Source organism: Eurytemora carolleeae, unplaced genomic scaffold (genome assembly GCF_000591075.1).
Source record: "Eurytemora carolleeae unplaced genomic scaffold, Eaff_2.0 scaffold270, whole genome shotgun sequence".
Lineage (NCBI taxonomy): Eukaryota > Metazoa > Arthropoda > Copepoda > Calanoida > Temoridae > Eurytemora > Eurytemora carolleeae.
Genome location: NW_019396168.1, coordinates 218,723 through 238,492, shown reverse-complemented (window position 1 = coordinate 238,492; position 19,770 = coordinate 218,723). Strand labels below are relative to the sequence as shown.

Here is a 19,770-nt window from a genome sequence, read left to right as displayed (position 1 = left end):
AAAAAGAAGGAAAAGAGAATTAAATGAATGAAAAAGAAGGAAAAGAGAATTAAATGAATGAAAGAGATGGAAAAGAGAATGAAATGAATGAAAAAGAAGGAAAAGAGAATGAACTGAATGAAAAAGAAAGAAAAATGAATAAAAGGAATTAAAAAGAAGAAAAAGAGAATGAAATGATCATGAAAAAAAGAATGACATGATCATGAAAAAAAAGAAAAAGAGAATGAAATGATCATGAAAAAAAAGAAAAAGAGAATGAAATGATCATGAAAAAGAAGAAAAAGAGAATGAAATGATCATGAAAAAGAAAAAAAGAGAATGAAATGATCATGAAAAAGAAGGAAAAAGAATAAAATGAATGAAAAAGTAAAGAAAAGAATAAAATGAATGAAAAAATAAAGAAAAGAATAGTATGAATGAAAACGAGGGAAAGGTAAAGAATCTGAGATGTATCTTGACATTTAAATGTTTACTCTATATCCAGGGCTTCTAGAAGCTAGAAGTCCCTTCTACAGCTTTCTCAGTCCTACATTCCTCCCTAACAGAAACTTTTACAGAAATAGTTTTTTAAATTTTTTTCTCCAAAGGTTTTTTTTAAATAGGATGGGGGGGGTCTCTAACGTTCAGAAAATAACGTTTATCAAAAAACTAATTTACAAAAATGAAAATTAAAACGTAACAGTTTCTATTATAGCAAAAGCTATCTCCATAATTTAATTTTATATTTGATTGTTCTTCTTGAATGTTCACATTTAGGTCAAAAATATATGTTATTTTGGTACTTTTTCTCATGTAATAAAGCTTATGTAAGACATTACTTGCATCGTACAATCCTTTATAGTTGTTTTTATAAATATTAAAGATATATAGATTAGAAAGTAACAGAATGGAGGCGTAAAATCAGTTCAATTTGAAATTATTTTAGAAAAACTATTTTAAAATGTATTAGAATTCTCATATTTTTATAGAGCCTTAAAGGATCAAAAGACCGGAAAGTATTATGATTGATTAAAACCCTATTGATCCAACCTTGTAACCCGCCCAGTCTATAAATTAGAAATATGATTATTATTTTTGTTCAAACAATAAAATGGTTGGATAGCGTGCCATGAACAAAGCATTATTACCTTTCGAAATTATAGGTTTATTATTCAGAAAAAGTTATCATCACAATATGCTGACGGTGACTAGAAGGAGATAATTCATTTGGTTTGTACCCCTTTGCCGTCTGTTTGTACACTGTACAACTTTAAATGATGAAACTTGTCCTAGTGGCCTGAAAGTACAGTCCGGTACTTCAAGCAATAAAACTTGTCCTAGTGTCCTGAAAGTGCAGTACGGTACTTCAAATGTTGAAACTTGTCCTAGTGTCCTGAAAGTACTTCAAATGTTGAAACTTGTCCTAGTGTCCTGAAAGTACAGTACGGTACTTCAAATGTTGAAACTTGTCCTAGTGTCCTGAAAGTGCAGTACGGTACTTCAAATGTTGAAACTTGTCCTAGTGTCCTGAAAGTACAGTACGGTACTTCAAATGATGAAACTTGTCCTTGTGTCCTGAAAGTGCAGTCCGGTACTTCAAATGATGAAACTTGTCCTTGTGTCCTGAAAGTGCAGTACGGTACTTCAAATGATGAAACTTGTCCTTGTGTCCTGAAAGTGCAGTCCGGTACTTCAAATGTTGAAACTTGTCCTAGTGTCCTGAAAGTGCAGTACGGTACTTCAAATGTTGAAACTTGTCCTAGTGTCCTGAAAGTGCAGTCCGGTACTTCAAATGTTGAAACTTGTCCTAGTGTCCTGAAAGTACAGTACGGTACTTCAAATGTTGAAACTTGTCCTAGTGTCCTGAAAGTCCAGTACGGTACTTCAAATGATGAAACTTGTCCTAGTGTCCTGAAAGTGCATGGTACGGTACTTCAAATGTTGAAACTTGTCCTAGTGTCCTGAAAGTACAGTCCGGTACTTCAAATGTTGAAACTTGTCCTAGTGTCCTGAAAGTACAGTCCGGTACTTCAAATAATGAAACTTGTACTATTGTCCTGAAAGTACAGTCCGGTACTTCAAATGATGAAACTTGTTCTTGTGTCCTGAAAGTGCATGGTATGGTACTTCAAATGATGAAACTTGTTCTTGTGTCCTGAAAGTGCAGTACGGTACTTCAAATGATGAAACTTGTCCTAGTGTCCTGAAAGTACAGTCCGGTACTTCAAATGATGAAACGAAATTTTAAGTTATTTAACTTCATCATTGATGTTCAGTAATAAAACAAATCTTAATTCTCAATCTGTGAATATTTCCCAAGGACATACCCAACTTGTTACATTAATAAAGATAAATGTTACCTTATATTCATATATTCATATATTCTCATTTCTCTATCATTTATTTATCTTTATTAAACCAGTTATTCATAATGTGTATAAAATATATCAGCATTTTTCCAATTACTCTTTTAAAACTGAAGTTAGGACCAAAATCGTTGTTGTTCTTAAATGTAAGTGTCCAGGGCTACAAAAAAAATATAAGTAAGTGAAAACTGAAGATGAAAGAATACCCGTTTTTTTTTGTACAAATTTCATAGATGCTTGGATCATTGTGAACAATTAATTAAAATAACTTACGCAGTAAAAATGTTTCCTCGATGAAGATTAATAAACGCGAGAACGATTTGGAAAAAGAAAAAGGAAAAAAAGTCAGAAGACACAAATCTTGGACAAAAATCAAATTGAATCAAATATTTTATTAATCTGCTTTAAGTGAGAACAGTTAAAGGGATTGTAGAAGTAATATCAACTGACCCTCCATTTTAAAGAGAATCGTGTCTGATTTACAACAGTACAATTTAAACCTTTTTATCTATTATATAACTATTATGAGAATATTTACTATCAGAAGAGATGTTAAATTCCCTAAATTGTTTCTGCATCTTAACTCCGCAAGTCACATTTAAAGAACCCACGTCAGCTAGAATAATAAGAATTTCTTATTCATCACTGATCAGTGAAAAGTATTGAAATAAAGGTTTGTGTTCTTTATCGATCATAACACTTCCTTTAAACAATACAAAAAGTTTAGATTCAAATTATTTTATCTTTCACATATTTTTATTTTTAGAAATTATTCCTTTAAATTTAACTTCTTAAAAAGTAGTAAAAGACACAAAAAGGTTTCTCTTTACCAAAAATGGCTTCTCAAGAGCAATTCTTTAAAATGAAAAAATTAATGTAATTTGATATTTTCTAGAAAAGAAGCTCATCTAACACTAAGATTTATTCTTTTATTGTAATCTGAATATGAACTAAAAAGAACCTATTTCTAAACGAACCAAAAGGAATATTGCGACAACGAGAAATGTTAAAAATTGGTTTGATTTGTTTTTCATCTAGTTTTCATTGAAATAGAATTATGATTGAAATCGAAAATATTTGCAAGAAAAATGGGCTTTGTTAAGCCATATTAGATAAGAAAATGTTACCGCTTGGGATTTTCAGGGCTCGGAGGTGATTCTGTAATTTATGCGGCTTTGCAGTAATTTCCATGGGGTTCATAGCTGCCTCCCCCTCCCCCCATTCCTCTTTATTTCGACCATACATGATCTTTTATTTTGTGTTCGTTAAGGACGATTTCTATCTCAATATAAGTTCTTCTCTTCTGACGATTTAATTTTTATTTTTATTTTCAGGTGTAAACTGATAATAATTGTAGAAGAATTTTAAAACACCTACACAGTGATCCAAAAGTTGCAAGCTCTCGCGCATAAATCGATGATATTTTTGCTGAAAACTTTCTGAAGACTAAAGCTTAAAACAATTGCTGAATAATAATGCATAGGCTTAGTGATACAAAAAAATACAAATCAAAGACCGATAAAAATCAAAGAATGAGGCGTTGTGACAATTCAAAGTCGATCAGGTCTTGAACGTTTTTGCAACTTTTCGCTCAGTAGTACAGTCTAACAAATAAAAAAATAAGAACAAATCTTTGGGCTAGTTTATACAGTCTGAAGACTTTCTAGTCCGCAAACTAGTGTCTGTAATTGTAAATATGTAATATATCACTGATTTTATTCCATGACCATATTAACAGAAAATTAAATATATCTAAATACAATATTATAATGATAACAGAAAGATAAGTATATCTAAATACAATAGTATAATGTTAACAGAAAGATAGATATATCTAAAATCAATATTATAATGATAACAGAAAATTAAATATATCTAAATACAATATTATAATGATAAGAGAAAGATAAGTATACCTAAATATATTAATATAATGATAACAGAAAATTAAATATATCTAAATACAATAATATAATGATAACAGAAAGATTTATATATCTAAAATCAATAATATAATGATAACAGAAAGATATAGAATACTATAATGATAACAGAGAGATAAATATATCTAAAATCAATATTATAATGATAACAGAAAGATAAGTATATCTAAATACAATAGTATAATGATAACAGAAAGATAAATATATCTAAAGTATAATGTTAACAGAAAGATAGATATATCTAAAATCAATATTATAATGATAACAGAAAATTAAATATATCTAAATACAATATTATAATGATAACAGAAAGATAAGTATATCTAAATACAATAGTATAATGTTAACAGAAAGATAAATATATCTAAATACAATAATATAATGATAACAGAAAGATAAATATATCTAAATACAATAATATAATGTTAACAGAAAGAGAAATATATCTAAATACAATAATATAATGTTAACAGAAAGAGAAATGTATCTAAATACAATAATATAATGATAACAGAAAGATAAATATATCTAAATATATTATTATAATGATAACAGAAAATTTAATATATCTAAATACAATATTATAATAATAACAGAAAGATAGTATATCTAAATACAATATTATAATGATAACAGAAAGATAAGTATATCTAAATACAATAGTATAATGTTAACAGAAATATAGATATATCTAAAATCAATATTATAATGAAAACAGAAAGATAAATATATCTAAATATATTATTATAATGATAACAGAAAATTAAGTATATCTAAATACAAAATTATAATGATAAGAGAAAGATAAGTATATCTAAATACAATATTATAATGATAACAGAAAGATAAGTATATCTAAATACAATAGTATAATGTTAACAGGAAGAGAAATATCTAAAATCAATATTATAATGATAACAGAAAGAGAAATATATCTAAAATCAATAACATAATGATAACAGAAAGATAAATATATCTAAAATCAATACTATAATGATAACAGAAAGATAAATATATCTAAAATCAATATTATAATACAAATCAATATTTGTGAGTTAGGGAGGTAAAATCAAACGACAAGGCGTTGCTACGCTTTAAAATCAACCCGTTCTTGAAAATTGATTCAACTTTTTTAAAATCAACCCGTGGCCGAATTTAAAGAATTTGAGCGGCGGTTTAAATTTATGCCGCGGTTTAAATATGGTTGGTTCCACTAAAAATTGTATCACATGTTTCAAGATTTAAGCCGGCGCTGAATTTTAACCGGGTTTTGGCGGATTTAAACCGCGGCTTAAATTCTTTAAATTCCATCTCCGTATAGATATCCGACCCTCTGAGCCCAAGATCATAAACAAATTCTGTTGGAAAATAAAGATAAAGCTTTCATTCAATTTGTTCCCTAGTAGTTAGATCTAATTCCTAGATCATATTTTTACTCGATTTAAACTTTCCAATTTGGAAAGATGACACTCGGATCCCATTTTCTTGTGAACAGAAATTTCAGCAAAATTTTAATTTATTGAAAATTGTGTGCACATACATATATCATTATGTTAAAAATATTTTTTTTTAAATAATAAATCCATTTTTTATATACATAATACTTTTCTTGATGGTTGTTTGTTTTTTTGCATTTAATAAATGTAGGTACTAATAAGGGGGGGGGGGGGAAACTTAAAACCCCCCCTTTTCTAAAGACTAACTTAATAGTTTACTGTAACTGTTGTCCATCAGATACTTTAAGGTGCTTTAACAGAACTAATTATGTATGATCAAATCAGCCTGTTCTCCGGGGAAAAAACGATCTTTAATTTTTAAAATGTGTAAATATAATTTTTGTGTTGTGTTCCCTCACATTGTCATTGATTTTGTGATTCATTGATAAATGATGATAGTTTTACTTTTCATCAATCCGATAGATTTTAGGTTTTAACCAACGCTTGTATTGAATATGATTCTTTCCTAAGTTTATTATGATTTCAGCATTGAAACAAATTATAGTTTCAAATGACGTAACAGAGCCACCAAATGAAATCATCGATATGGTGTGACATTTTTTTAAAATTTATTTTACAGCTAAAAGCAAAATTGTATTCTTCTTTTAATTCTAATAAACCTTCTTATTTGATATCCCTGCAGAGTACTGTCCTGTCCCAACGGGATATCATAATATCCAAAAGAAATTAAATTAATCCTTACATTAAAAAAGTTCTTAAATTCTGTCAAATAACATTTTTTTAAACATCTAATTTACTCTGTTTTCTCCTTAAGCTTTAGTCTTGTGCCGTGTGCGTGATAATGTTTAATATTCTAAGTTGGAACTGAATTGGAAAACTACCAGAAACTTGCAGAACTTTCTTAATTCTAAATTGATAGAGTGCAAAAGATAGACAAATTCGGTTAAGCGAGGGAAAAAATGGAAGAAATTAACTTAAGGTTAATCTGGGAAGTGATTGACTTAATTAGTTGATCTAGCTGAAACCATTTTGAATAATTAATCCATGGATGCATTTAAATTACAGTAATATTTGCTTGCATTTTAGTGTTTCTAAATTTTTACTGATTAAATTGGTTCAATACATGTTATACAGTCCCTTTCCAAAAGCGTAACACATGCCTAATCATGTCAAATAAAGGAATTAAGTCTTTCCCACAAACTCTGATTGTCTAACCCCTGCTTGCAGCAGAATGTCGTAGACCTTGGATATTTCAAACTATAAAAATTCTGTTAGATTAAATAATCTAAGTTTGAAATTCAAAGATTTACTCCATCAAATTACAAAGATACAGGGATTAGAAGACTTGAGTTTATGACAATGCCTCAACTCCTTTACAAGATTATTATTCCAAGTGACTTTCCAATTACAGACTACCATTATCATTTTACAAGATTATTATTCCATCTAAAAATAGAATTGATTTGGAAAAATCAATTTTGGAGAATTTATGTTCTGGAAAAGACGCAACTCTATCATTCCTAAATGTGAATGAATGTGTCTTTGTTACAAACTCGAACGTTTCTAACCCCAATATCTGTGTTATCTGATAGCGAAAAACTTTCAAACTGAGATTTTTTGATCTAACAGAATTGTTTGAAATATCTAAGGTCTATGGGTAGCAAAGATATTCTGATTAGAAAATCAAAGTTTGTGGCAAAGACTCAATTCCTTTCTTGGTTTTTCTAAAAGAATTAAAAGAGCAAATTCTTCAGTATTTTGAAGTACACCTCTAACAAGAAACTCCTATCTGTTAATACTATTATTTGATTGCATGTAGGTAAAAATTATTTATTTTAAATCTAATGTTTAAATAAGATACAATTTTTAGATAATTTTAGAAACAATGTTTGATATGGTAGTTCTCTCTAAGTTTACTTTACTTCCTGTATCCATAGATGGCACGGAACAGGTTTCTAAAATAGAGAAAATGTTTAGCATCTGTACTCCTCCGCAGAATTGAACTGTATGCCCCGTAAAATGCTTAGTGCTGGAGTTAGTTGCCTTCATTTTTGATAATCCATCATTTTGGAGATTTTTGTTTAAAGCCACTTAGTATTACCTAGGGTCGTTGGGGTCTCTGAGCCCTCTCTTGGACATGGCCTGTTCCATGTACATACTGTACAGTGCAGCCAGGTCCTCGTTCCTGAAAAAAAGTACTGGTGAAATGTAATGTAATGCACATGTGCACAATCCGGATCGTCAAAATTGCATGTAATGTTAAAGGGAGTGTTCTTGAAAAATGAATGGTGGTAGAGACTGATTCTGAATTGAAATGGATATAGATCACTACTAATTCTATTTCTATCTATTGCGTCTGTAAGGAGAAAACAGATAAAAACTACGCTTAACGTTTAAACTATTTTCTTGTTATAGACAAAACAGACAGAAGTAAAATTAGTAGCGATCTATAACGAATTAAGTTCGGAATCAGCCTATACCCCATTTATTGGTCAATGCTTAAAAGAAGCTGCATCAACCCCCAGAGGTATTGAGTAAAGTGGTAAAGGTGGCATATCCTGCAGTTTCTTTGTTTTTACAGAAAATGTCGCTTTCTGCAGATTGTTGGACGATTTTTGAGAATCCATGGGCAACGTGTATATGTACCATAAAAATATTTATAATTCTAAACAATAAAATTTAACCATAGATATTGTACGTATATGTAATATGTACCTTAAAGATTTAAAGATCTAAAGATCGAGTTTTCAAATTTTAAAATGGATACTTTATGTCCACTGTAGCTTCATGCTTATAAAAATCATTTATTCAAAAACATCCTAATATTTGAATGCTAATAAAGTTTTAAACACAAAAAATTGACAAAAAAGTTTTATATCTAATAATATTTTAGATGGCATACACATGGCATTTAAAGGTTGACATTACAGAATCATATCTTTCTTAGACAATGTTTTTTGGGAAAAACTTTTTATGAATAAATTATGAATAAAAAATTTATTTCAAGGATTTTGTCCAATGCAAGTGTTATATATTTATTTAAAAATTTATATTATTGCAGCTTTTTGAGAACTTTTAGAAACACTTTCGTAATAAAGTTAAAAAAACAATTTGATAATTTCAAGAACCCATTGTAGATGACAGTCAAATATGGTCACTTGCAAAGAGTATAAACCATGGAATCCCAAATTTATACGACTCAGGATGAATTAGTGCAACTTAATACACTTTTGTTCCTTAGGTTCCCACCTTATCCCTCTGTCCTCCATGTGTATTCCTGGAGAGAGTAGGGTTGGATCTACAGTATTCCTGGAGAGAGTAGAGTTGGATCTACAGTATTCCTGGAGAGAGTAGGGTTGGAGCTACAGTTTACCTAGAGAGAGTAGAGTTGGATCTACAGTATTCCTGGAGAGAGTAGGGTTCGATCAACTGTATTCCTGGAGAGAGTAGGGTTGGATCTACAGTATTCCTGGAGAGAGTAGGGTTGGATCAACTGTATTCCTGGAGAGAGTAGGGTTGGATCTACAGTATACCTAGAGAGAGTAGGGTTGGATCTACAGTATACCTGTAGAGAGTAGGGTGTGATCTTTAGTATACCTGGAGAGAGTGGGGTTGTAACTATAGTATACCTGTAGAGAGTAGGGTTAGATTTAAAGTATTCCCGGAGAGAGTAGGCTTGGATCTACAGTATACCTGGAGATAGTAGGGTTGGGTCTAAGGTATACCTGGAAAAAGTAGGTTTGGATCTAAACTTTACCTGGATTCAGCGACTACAGGTTCTTCATATGCCCTCTTGTAGTTCAGATTGTTGATACCGTACACTCTGTTGAACAGGTTCCTGTACAATGTAAACATTTTGTTGTACTTTGTGATATTTAAGCCAACACTAGAAAGCTAAGGATTTAGCTGTGCTAAAAATATACATATAAATAATTGTCTCAAAACATTTTTTAAAAAAGTGAATATTTGCAAATTATCTTTTTTCCATCTCATAATCTGAGTTCGTTTCCCTTATGTCCATTTGACAGCCCAAATTTTTATTTTGAATAATCTTTTTTTTATTTGTTTATCTTCTTGTGATTTTTACAATTTTTTTCATCTATTTTGATGGTTATTATATCGTTAGAACTGACGAGGGTCAACCCAGACCGAAATATATTTTCAATTAATGTGGAACAAACATCTACTTTTTTACTTTGCAGAGGTTTGGTCCAATACCATCACCAAATTTTAAATATATATATAAAGTTTAGACTATCAAAGTAATCACCAAAGTTTATGGTTGAAAAAGATTAAACTTAAAAACCAACGCACAAAAATTAAACAAATCCAATTTTTACCTTTCTCAGTTTTTTGTTTTCTTATTTTTATTGTGAATCTAAAAACATTCATAATGCAATTGTTAAATTGTTCCCATTTAAATAATTAATAGTAAAAGTATTCTGAAATTTTTCAGAAGAATTTAAAATAAAACCAATAAAATGACAAGATTTTATTCAAAATATGATAATCACAATTTTAACAGTGTAAACACTTTTGCTATTTTAGCTCATTGAACTTTTTAAAGTCTTTGATCTCAAGTATTCTTTAGTTGTAACTTTTAAACTGAATCTTGGTATTTCGTGTTTTCAGTTTTTCTTAACTGTTAAAACTGTTTAAAGTCGATGTTGTAATCTGAATTTATTTTACTAGTTTTCCTTAGCCTTACTGATGGAAAACACAACTGGAGGCGTTATGATAACGCAAAATCGTAATAAACCCCTCGACAATATCTTGTAAATCTTAGGTTTAATATGTTGCTTAGTAACCCTGCGACCCTGTATTTATCCAACCAGCAATCAGGGGCGTATTCAGGAATTTACGATTTTTTCTTTCCGGGGGGGGGGGGGCTGAGCCCAAATTCCCCCCCCCCCTTGTATATGCCTCTGAGTCTAATATAAATAGAAACAATTTATCAAACATGTGAGGAAATATTCTTTATATCTTCCTAGATAGATGGTATACATTGTGTTGTAGAGATATTAATCAAAATGTTCATAATACCTAAAACTTACAAATACAACCTTTTCATTTTTTACAAAAGGTATTTTAGAAATAAATTCTATTAAAATTCGATGGATATCTGTAAAGGAATTAAGTCTTTGCCACAAACTCTGATTTTCTGGTCCCTATATCTTTGCAACCTAATTTTGTCAACCTTATAATATATTTCAAATTATTTATTCTGCTTTATCAACTAATCTAATCTATAAATATCAAAGGTTTACACCATCAGATTGCAAAGATATAGGGATGAACAAATTTGTGTCGATGGCAAAGACTACATTCCTTTACCAGACTTCTTAAACAGATTTTGTTTTGAAAACTATAAAAGAAATTGAATCTTTGTCACAAGCTCTAAATTTCTAATTCCTATATTTTTGCAACCTTTAATATTTCAAAAGGAGTTGAGTTTTTGCCACAAACTCTAATTTTGTAATCTCTATGTCGTAGACCTTAGATATTTCAAACTATAGATACTTATAGATAAAATAATCTAAGTTTGAAATATCAAAGGTTTGCACCATCAGGTTGCAAAGATATTGAAATCAGAAGATTTGAGTTTGTGGCAAAAACTCAATTCCTTTGTTATAACAGAATTAATAGTTTAAGATATCTAAGGTCTCCGACATTGGGTTGCCAATAAATAAGCATTAGAAGAACTCAGTTTCTTTACGAGATTCTTTTTTATTCGAAATATAGCAGATATTGAAATTCTCTCAAGTCAGTCGATTTAGTTTAGAATCCTTAAAATTTACCTTGGATCGTTTGGATCCTTGTATCCTCTCTTCATCAAGGGATCCTGGGAATCCAATCCAAAGGCCCGGCCTTCAACCTCAAATCCAACCTAAATATTGTCTTTGTAATTTCAATTGACACGTTGAAAGAGGGGCATGTCGGTTGGGAATAGGACATGTCGGTTGGGAATAGGACATGTCGGTTGGGAATAGGACATGTCGGTTGGGAATAGGACATATCGGTTGGGAATAGGACATGTCGGTTGGGAATAGGACATGTCGGTTAGGAATAGGACATGCCGGTTGGGAATAGGACATGCCATGCTTTATAAATTGAGGATCTCTTTAAAATGTGTCAACAGACCCTTTAACTTCTTAAATAAACATCAAAATGATGTTTTTTTAAGATGCTTGTTCAAACCTGGATAGAGTTAAATGTTAGTTCTAGAAAAAAACATTTGTAATCAACAAAAAGTAAAAACCAAAACTGCGCACTTGACACAAACTCTAATTTTCTAATCTTTATATTTTTGCATTCTGATGTTGTAAACCTTTTACAGGTTGCAGACTTAGAATAAAAAAATTGGAGTTTGAGGCGAGTAAGCCCAGAGATTAATAAGATTCGCAGCACTAATGTACGGTCAGAACTCTTGCTGAAATAGCTTGATCTTGATTTTCATTTTAAGCACTTTTGAATTTTGGGGATCAATAATCAGTCCCTCAATTAAAGTTATCCCATCCGGGCATGACCAGCACTTAATATTGAAGAGAAATTGAATTAATCCGGAGATCATAATATGATGAATATACTGATTGATCCTGAGATTTACAATACTAACTTATAACTTTGCGTCAATTATTGATTTCTCTTTTTTTCCCCAAAATTATTTGATTTATCTGTTTGTACTCGATGCAGCAGCTGGAATCGAAAAATATTTTCATTTTCAATTCAGTAAATAATCTTTTTTCAAGCCGGCCATAAATCTGTTCCGTTTCTACAAGTTCTACAAAAATTTATATCTTCACCAATTGGAACAAAAATATAAATTGTTTCACAAATCCGAAATCCACGAGTTTGGATGAAAATGCGTTTTATTTCATCCTAATCCAATAATTCTAAATAATTTACAAATATTTAATGTTTTTCAAACTAAAATTTATAAAGCCCTAAGGCACTGCCAAAGTGAGGGGTACAATTTTGAATAATTACGCTTTTGGATCCAAATTTTATTCTGAGATAATTCTTGGTTTGATTTTCACAATAATTTTTATCCTTAGCTTAGAAGAGTAAAATATAAAACAGGATTCGAAGAACTTCTAAAAATACAATTGTTTTAGCGACCTAGCCCTAGAAAACCATAGAAAGGAAAATTTCCTTAACAAATCTATTTAGAATTCAATGTCTTTATATAAATAAATAATTTTACAAAATTGTATATTAGTATTCTACTACTACTCCTTTGCACCTGGAGCAACAAATAGAATAGGAATTACTCAACCCAAACCAAACCTTGCCATTTTCTTTAACTTTTCGCGAATTCTTAGAAATTTTGATTAACCTCCTTGTGACAGCACAGAAACCTGATCTAGCAATTATCAATAGAATGGAGGAAAAGATGGATATTTTTGAGCTTACTGTCAAATTGGAAACAAATATCAAAAATGCCAACACTCAAAAGATGAACATTTTATTACAGATATAACAACTAGGGATGTGTCTGTTCACCCTTTTGAAATCGGTTCAAGAGGATATATCTCACCATCAAATAAAGCAAATCTAAAGAAACTGCATAAGTTAGGTTCAAAGCAATGTGCGAAAATCTATCAAGCCTTGCAGTGCTACCATCATACCATAGAAAACAAAAAACACTAGACTGGGAACAAAAATCTCTATTTCTGAAAACCACCTCTGAATAGCTAAACTATACTCATGCTAAAAGTCTTGTATTGCACCTGTTTTGGCAAACCCTGTCAATTATAAAATGCGATATCCAGAGAAAATAGTATTAGTTTGTAAACTTTTATATTGTTTAATGTAATTTTGCTTTAGACAAATATAAATTTTGAATATAATAAACTAATATGATTTAGTACAGGGTTAATCTACTTTAAATCCATCGGCATCAGACCAAAATATACCAAAATTTACATTTTTATCATGAATAAGAAAAATTTGACAGGATTAGCATAATTCAAATTTCAACAATATCCCACCTTTCCGCTGCTTTTTCTTTTTAATAGTTTTTCAGGAAAAGGTGTTTTTAATAAAATAAATTAATTCTTATTTTTGACATTTTGCTTTAAAAACAGACAAAAGAATTGAGTCACAAACTCTGATTTTCTAATTCCTATATCTTTGCAACCCAATGTTGTAGATATGAATTGTATTAGATCAAACAATCTAGATTTAAAATATTATATGCTCAAACTATCAGGTTGCAAAGATATATGGATTAGAAAATCAGAGTTTGCGATTCAACTCAATGTATTTTTCGGTCCGTTGAAAAAAGGTTCATATTGGTTATATCCGCGAATTGCTAAATCTCTAGCAACAATTCAAAAAGAAAAGAAAAATAATTGAGAATTATACCCTGTATTCTAATATGTCTAATTTTATGTAAAGTTATTTAAAGTTTATTTGCTAGTTTTGAACATGAAATTTCCTATTTAAAAACTGTCAAACTTATGTCACGTACAGAGAAAACTTCCCTCCGAAAACAATATTTTAAAATTTTTTAATCAGAGCTTGGATTGTTCCATCCGTACTTCTTACTAACATATGAAGTCTCTGACTGTGTCCGTCCTATATACGGTGAAACATCACCACTGTAGGCTAAAAAGTTATGGAAAGCATAGTAAAAATAGATTATGTGCTGACACCTTTACTTAGGGAGACTTTAGTGTCCAAACACTATAGTACGGCACGGTGGATTAGGGTCAATTTGAATTCGAACCGCACCGACCCCTTGTACCGGCAAGTATCGGCCTGACCCTATATCCTATGCCGGCTCGGTTTCAACTTTAATGGCGCGGCCAGATTGTTTACAGTATACTGCCTATCATAGACCACTAGCTTAGTTTACTGTGACGGAGACATAAAATGACGTCCTAATTACTCCCGTTTAATGATTACGATCCAATCCAGACTAGCTCAGAGTACGTTTCTTCCTAACGCTACAATGGTCGATCAGATAACGTCTACTGTGCACGTCCTAATAATCTATTGACGGCGCAGCTCTGGAACCTCAGATCGGTCTTGAAGTCCTTGGCGATCTCCCTGACCAGACGTTGGAAGGGGAGCTTGCGGATGAACAAGTATGAACATTTTATCACAAATTTAACAACTAGGGATGTGTCTGTTCACCCTTTTGAAATCGGCTCAAGAGGATATATTTCACCATCAAATAAAGCAAATCTAAATTAACTGCAAAAGTTCTGCAAACCTGCAGTGTTAGTTTCAAAGCAATGTGCGAAAATCTATCAAGCTTTGCAGTACCGTCATCATACCACATTTTTATTAAAAATTAAACTGTAAACTTTCATATTGTTTAATGTAATTTTGCTTTAGACAAATATAAACGATGAATAATATTTATCATAAATATATTCTGTTGATATTCCCTTTTTTATTTTCTGTGAACAGATATCTGATTTCCGGTGTTTTTATCAACTTAATGTCATAAAAGACAAAATGGAATGGTAAAAACCAGTTTGTCTGGTAAACAGTGACGTCATAATACCGATGACGTAGATCAAAAATCAGTTTCTCAAAGATAATTTCAGGCTTTTAACCTAAGAATATAAATCCTACTGCATGGTAAAATGTTTGATAAAATAACTACTTTCTCGATGCCGCGCTAGAAGTTAATCAAAATCACTTCTTAAAGTAATAATAACAAAAAACAACAAAAAAACAAAGGATAAAAGCTAATTTGAAGTTTAAAAAACAAAATCAGCAAGTAGAAATAAAAAATAACTAAAAAGTAAATTAAAAGTTCTTGATAAATAAAATCTCATCAAATATTCATTGTAAATATCAAATTCTATCAGACAAAATGAAACTTCCACTAACTAAAATAATGTGAAAAATGGTCTTGCAAGAAAGAACATTTTTTTTAAAGACGGATTTCAAAGCGGAAAAGGGGGCTTATTTGGAAAAAACGTTTTAAATGAAAAGTATTGGATTTTGATAAAGAAGTAATAGAAACGTTTTAAATGAAAAGTATTGGATTTTGATAAAGAAGTAATAGAAACGTTTTAAATGAAAAGTATTGGATTTTGATTAAGAAGTAATAGAAACGTTTTACGACAATAAATTAGTTTACAAATGGTTTTCTGTCTTGGGGTTGTTAATTTATATCGACTCATTGGTTGATTCAACCCTTTTTTATTTATTTACATTTCGAAAAAACCGGGTTTCTTGAATAATATTATCTATTTTATAATAAAATAAGACATTCGTATATATGTTCCCTATTTCCGGCCAAACGACTGGACCCAATGGAACCCAAGGGTGCCCTGGGGGTAGCATCTGCATAGGCTAATAAAAAGTCGATTTTTTTTTGCTTTAAAAATAAAAACTTTTTTTCAGCTAGTAACTAATAAATTCTCTAGAAACACGGTTGGTTTCACATGCTTTAACATTTTTTTCAAAGAAGCTAAAATATAATTTTCTACTTCTCAAAAAATCAAACTTTTTAATCTCTATATCTGTGCAACCTGATGTTGTAAAAATTTGATATTTCAAACTTAGATTGTTTGATCTAACAGAATATAAAGTATGAAATTTTTAAGGTTTATGATATCGGGTCAAAAAGATGTTGGGATGAGCAAATCAGAGCTCGTGGCAAAGACTCAATTCCTTTGCAACCTAATGGTGTAAACTTTGAAATTCCGGACTATTTGATCCAGCCTTTCATAGTTCAAAATTTTAAGATCCACCAAATGAACTGAATTCTTGCATACAACTTTAATTTTCTAACCTCTTTATCTTTTCAACCTGATGGTGAAAACCTTTAATATTTCATCTTTCAGAATTCACAGTTTTAAATATTAAAGGTCCACATAATCAGGTTACAAATATATAAAGATTAGTAACTTAGAGTTTGAGACGAGTAACCAGTTACAGGTTATTCTTTTCTAGTTTTGAATGACGCAACATTTGATAGTATGATATCGTTAGATTGAATATGTAATAACTAATAGGAGGTATAATTTTGAAAATAATATATATAAGTATTATTAATCTTTACAGAAATTTTTCTGTAAGATAAAATTTGCTTTGCTTTTGACTTCTAAAGAAAAATACATTTAAAATAAAAATCCAAAAAGTAATTTTCTAAAATGTGTCTCAAGACGCTGAATATTTTTCATATTTGTTAGTTTTGATATTATTTAAATTGATTGACAGAAGCGAAGAGAAATTTCTTAACTTCCGAAATATTTGCCTCAAAAATATAGTTTTGCCTTCAGTATGCTTTCTCTATGAAAGAAATTGAGTTTTGCCATAAACACAAAGGAATTGAGTTTTTGCCACAACCTCAAATTTTCTAATTTCTATATCTCTGCAACCAGTGGGTATAAACCTTTGATATTTCAAACTTAGATTATTTGATCTAACAGAATTTATAGTTTGAAATATCTAAGGTCTACGACATTGGGTTGCCAAGATATAGGGATAAGAATATTTGAGTTTGTGGCAAGCACTCAATTCCTTTTCAAATCCCTTTATACCCTGATATTATAAACCTTACAGTTCTAACAATTTTAAAGTTTTAAATAACAAAGGTCTAAGACATCGGGTTGAAAGTATAATAGGGATAAAAACCTGACTTCAGATAAATGTCTTTTGAAATCCATGAATATTATCTATTCTGGAATGATGATATAAAATTTACGCATGTACCATGCAGTAGATTGAATATATAGAGAATATATATTATATTAAATTAAAATTGCCAACAAGAAGTTCCGATGTTGCAACCTTTAATCTAAAAAGTTAAATAAGAGATTTAAATAATTATTTGGTACTTTTAGATCAAAATTCATTAATCGAAGTTTTTTTTCGTTTGAAATTGAATTTTTTATGTTTTTGTTGAGGGTGTAAGGGGGATGATTAAAATTGATATAACTGTTATATAACTGGTTATAACAGTTTTATTTATTTTGAATCGGGACAAAAAAATTAAAAGTTAAAAAAATGCTAAGAATATATGTATACCATGACAAGAGCGAGTCCAAGACAGAGCAGGATTGATCCTTTCTCCATGGTGTCCTGACGGGAAATGAGGATCTCCGGGTTCCTCCTGACTCCTGCAGCAAACCTCGAACCATGAGGTTTTACTCCGGGTTCTGGTTCAGACACTCTCTCTTAGGATTGGACTCTTATCGGTAGTCACCTNTATGCATACATCAGCTCATTTTTCACCTGTTGTACTCACCGAATGTGATGACGTCAGGGGTCTATAGAATTGGCATCAATATATCAACATCAGTAGGAAGGGTGAAAAGATTGATGACTAATCCGCCATTTTAAAAAGTTAAATGGACTGTAAGCAATGTTTTAAGTTAATCTCCGTGGAAAGGTGACTGTGTCCTATTCGCAACAGTTCCCTTCAAATCTTTGACTGCTCAACGACCTAATCTCATTTATCTACGAAAACGCTCCTAATTGTTCACCACTTTGTTTGTAAGCTGTTTTAAGTTAAAATAAAACATTTTAAGGATTTGATTTTATTCTTTTGTTAAAATTGGTTTTAAAATATTAGAAAAAAAGGAAAACAAAAAAATATTTGAACCCTCTCTACTTAGAGTTGAAATTTAAACATATTTAATAATTCATAAGGTTAATAAATTTGGTAAAAGATGTTCAAAGTTTTAATATAAAATTTAGAATTGTGATTTTTTATTTCTTTTTCATCACTTTTCATTTCTCTTACATTTAAAGAAAATTTGAACGAAACTACATGGGACGGTGCAGATAAGAGTGCTCGAAACATAATTTTGTTAACCATTTACAAAATCTCCGTTGTAAAGTCGTCTTTAACTTAAGTTCCCTCTCGGAGACACCAAAGCAAACAATTTCAACCCCCCTCTCCTCTTCTCTCCGCCGGAGTTAGAAACAAAACCTCACGTGTTGTAAATCTATTTTCAAAAGTTAAACAAAGAATAATTTTCATATAAAGAATTAGTGACTTTCGTTGAAAATCAATTGTCATCTCATTTCAGAAGTTTAAAACGTCTTTAAGTACTGTTCAAAACCATTAATCCCCAACTCACGAAAATAGATCCTTAGCATTTTTTCCCCATTATAAACATTATTTTTTACCATTTATACACATAATAACAAGATGCAATTTTTCTGGAAATAAAGATATTTCATTATTATCGATTTTTGAGACGGGTTCATTCTGTTTGTGTTTCTGCTGCAGTAATCGGGGATAATTGTTTGGGAAATATATGTCCTTCAACGACCGATCTCAGCAGACTTGTTTATTGTATCATCTAGAGAATCTGGTTTTCTTCCTGTCTATAGAAACGCAATTACCCGAAAACAAAAACTGGATTAACGTCTGTAAAATATAATTGTAATGCATTTAGACTTGTATCCTATTAATGTGTCAGAGTCCAGTGTTGCCCTTTTAGTATGTTAAAAAAAATTTAATTTTTTGTGTTTCGAGATTCCAACATAAAGTAAAAGGCACTTATACAATAAAATACTTGAAACCTAAATTTTAAGAAGGGATTTATTAGTTCAATTTTAAATGTTATTATCCTTTTTATGGATATTTAAACTTCTATAGTTTTACTTGGTTTAAGCCAATTTGTTTAAACTAATACCATTTTTAAAGACTAAAAATATAATTGAAATATATTTACAACGAAAGGAATTGAGTCGTTGCCACAAACTCTGATTTTATAATCCCAATAAATCTGCAACCAAATGTCGTAGACCTTAAATATTTCAAACTCTGAATTCTGGTAGATTAAATAATATAAATTTGAAATATCAAAGGTTTAAGCCATCAAGTTGCACAGATATAGGGATTAGACAAATTAAGGTTGTGGCAATCAATATATTGATATTGACTATTTGACACAACAGCTGTATCCTTTAATCCCTATTCTGAACAACATTGAGAGAGACATAGTTATTTGTCTTCATTAAAACCTTAAATTCTGTTAATTTAAAGGGACTGTAAGCGTAACTTCAATGTAAAGACGACAATGCCAGATTTACAACGGTACC

General features: G+C 30.4%; 1 protein-coding gene across 1 annotated transcript; it reads right to left on the bottom strand.

Annotated features, from left to right (window-relative positions):
* Positions 1-7,559: 7,559 nt before the first annotated feature.
* On the bottom strand, positions 7,560-17,834 carry LOC111697028 (uncharacterized). Its single transcript, XM_023466894.1, has 5 exons — positions 17,743-17,834; positions 11,544-11,632; positions 9,503-9,583; positions 7,847-7,930; positions 7,560-7,700 (listed from the first exon to the last, which is right to left on the bottom strand). Exons 1-5 carry the CDS (start codon positions 17,788-17,790, stop codon positions 7,664-7,666), a joined length of 339 nt encoding a protein of 112 aa, XP_023322662.1. The 5' UTR covers positions 17,791-17,834; the 3' UTR covers positions 7,560-7,663.
* Between the last annotated feature and the right edge of the window lie 1,936 nt (positions 17,835-19,770).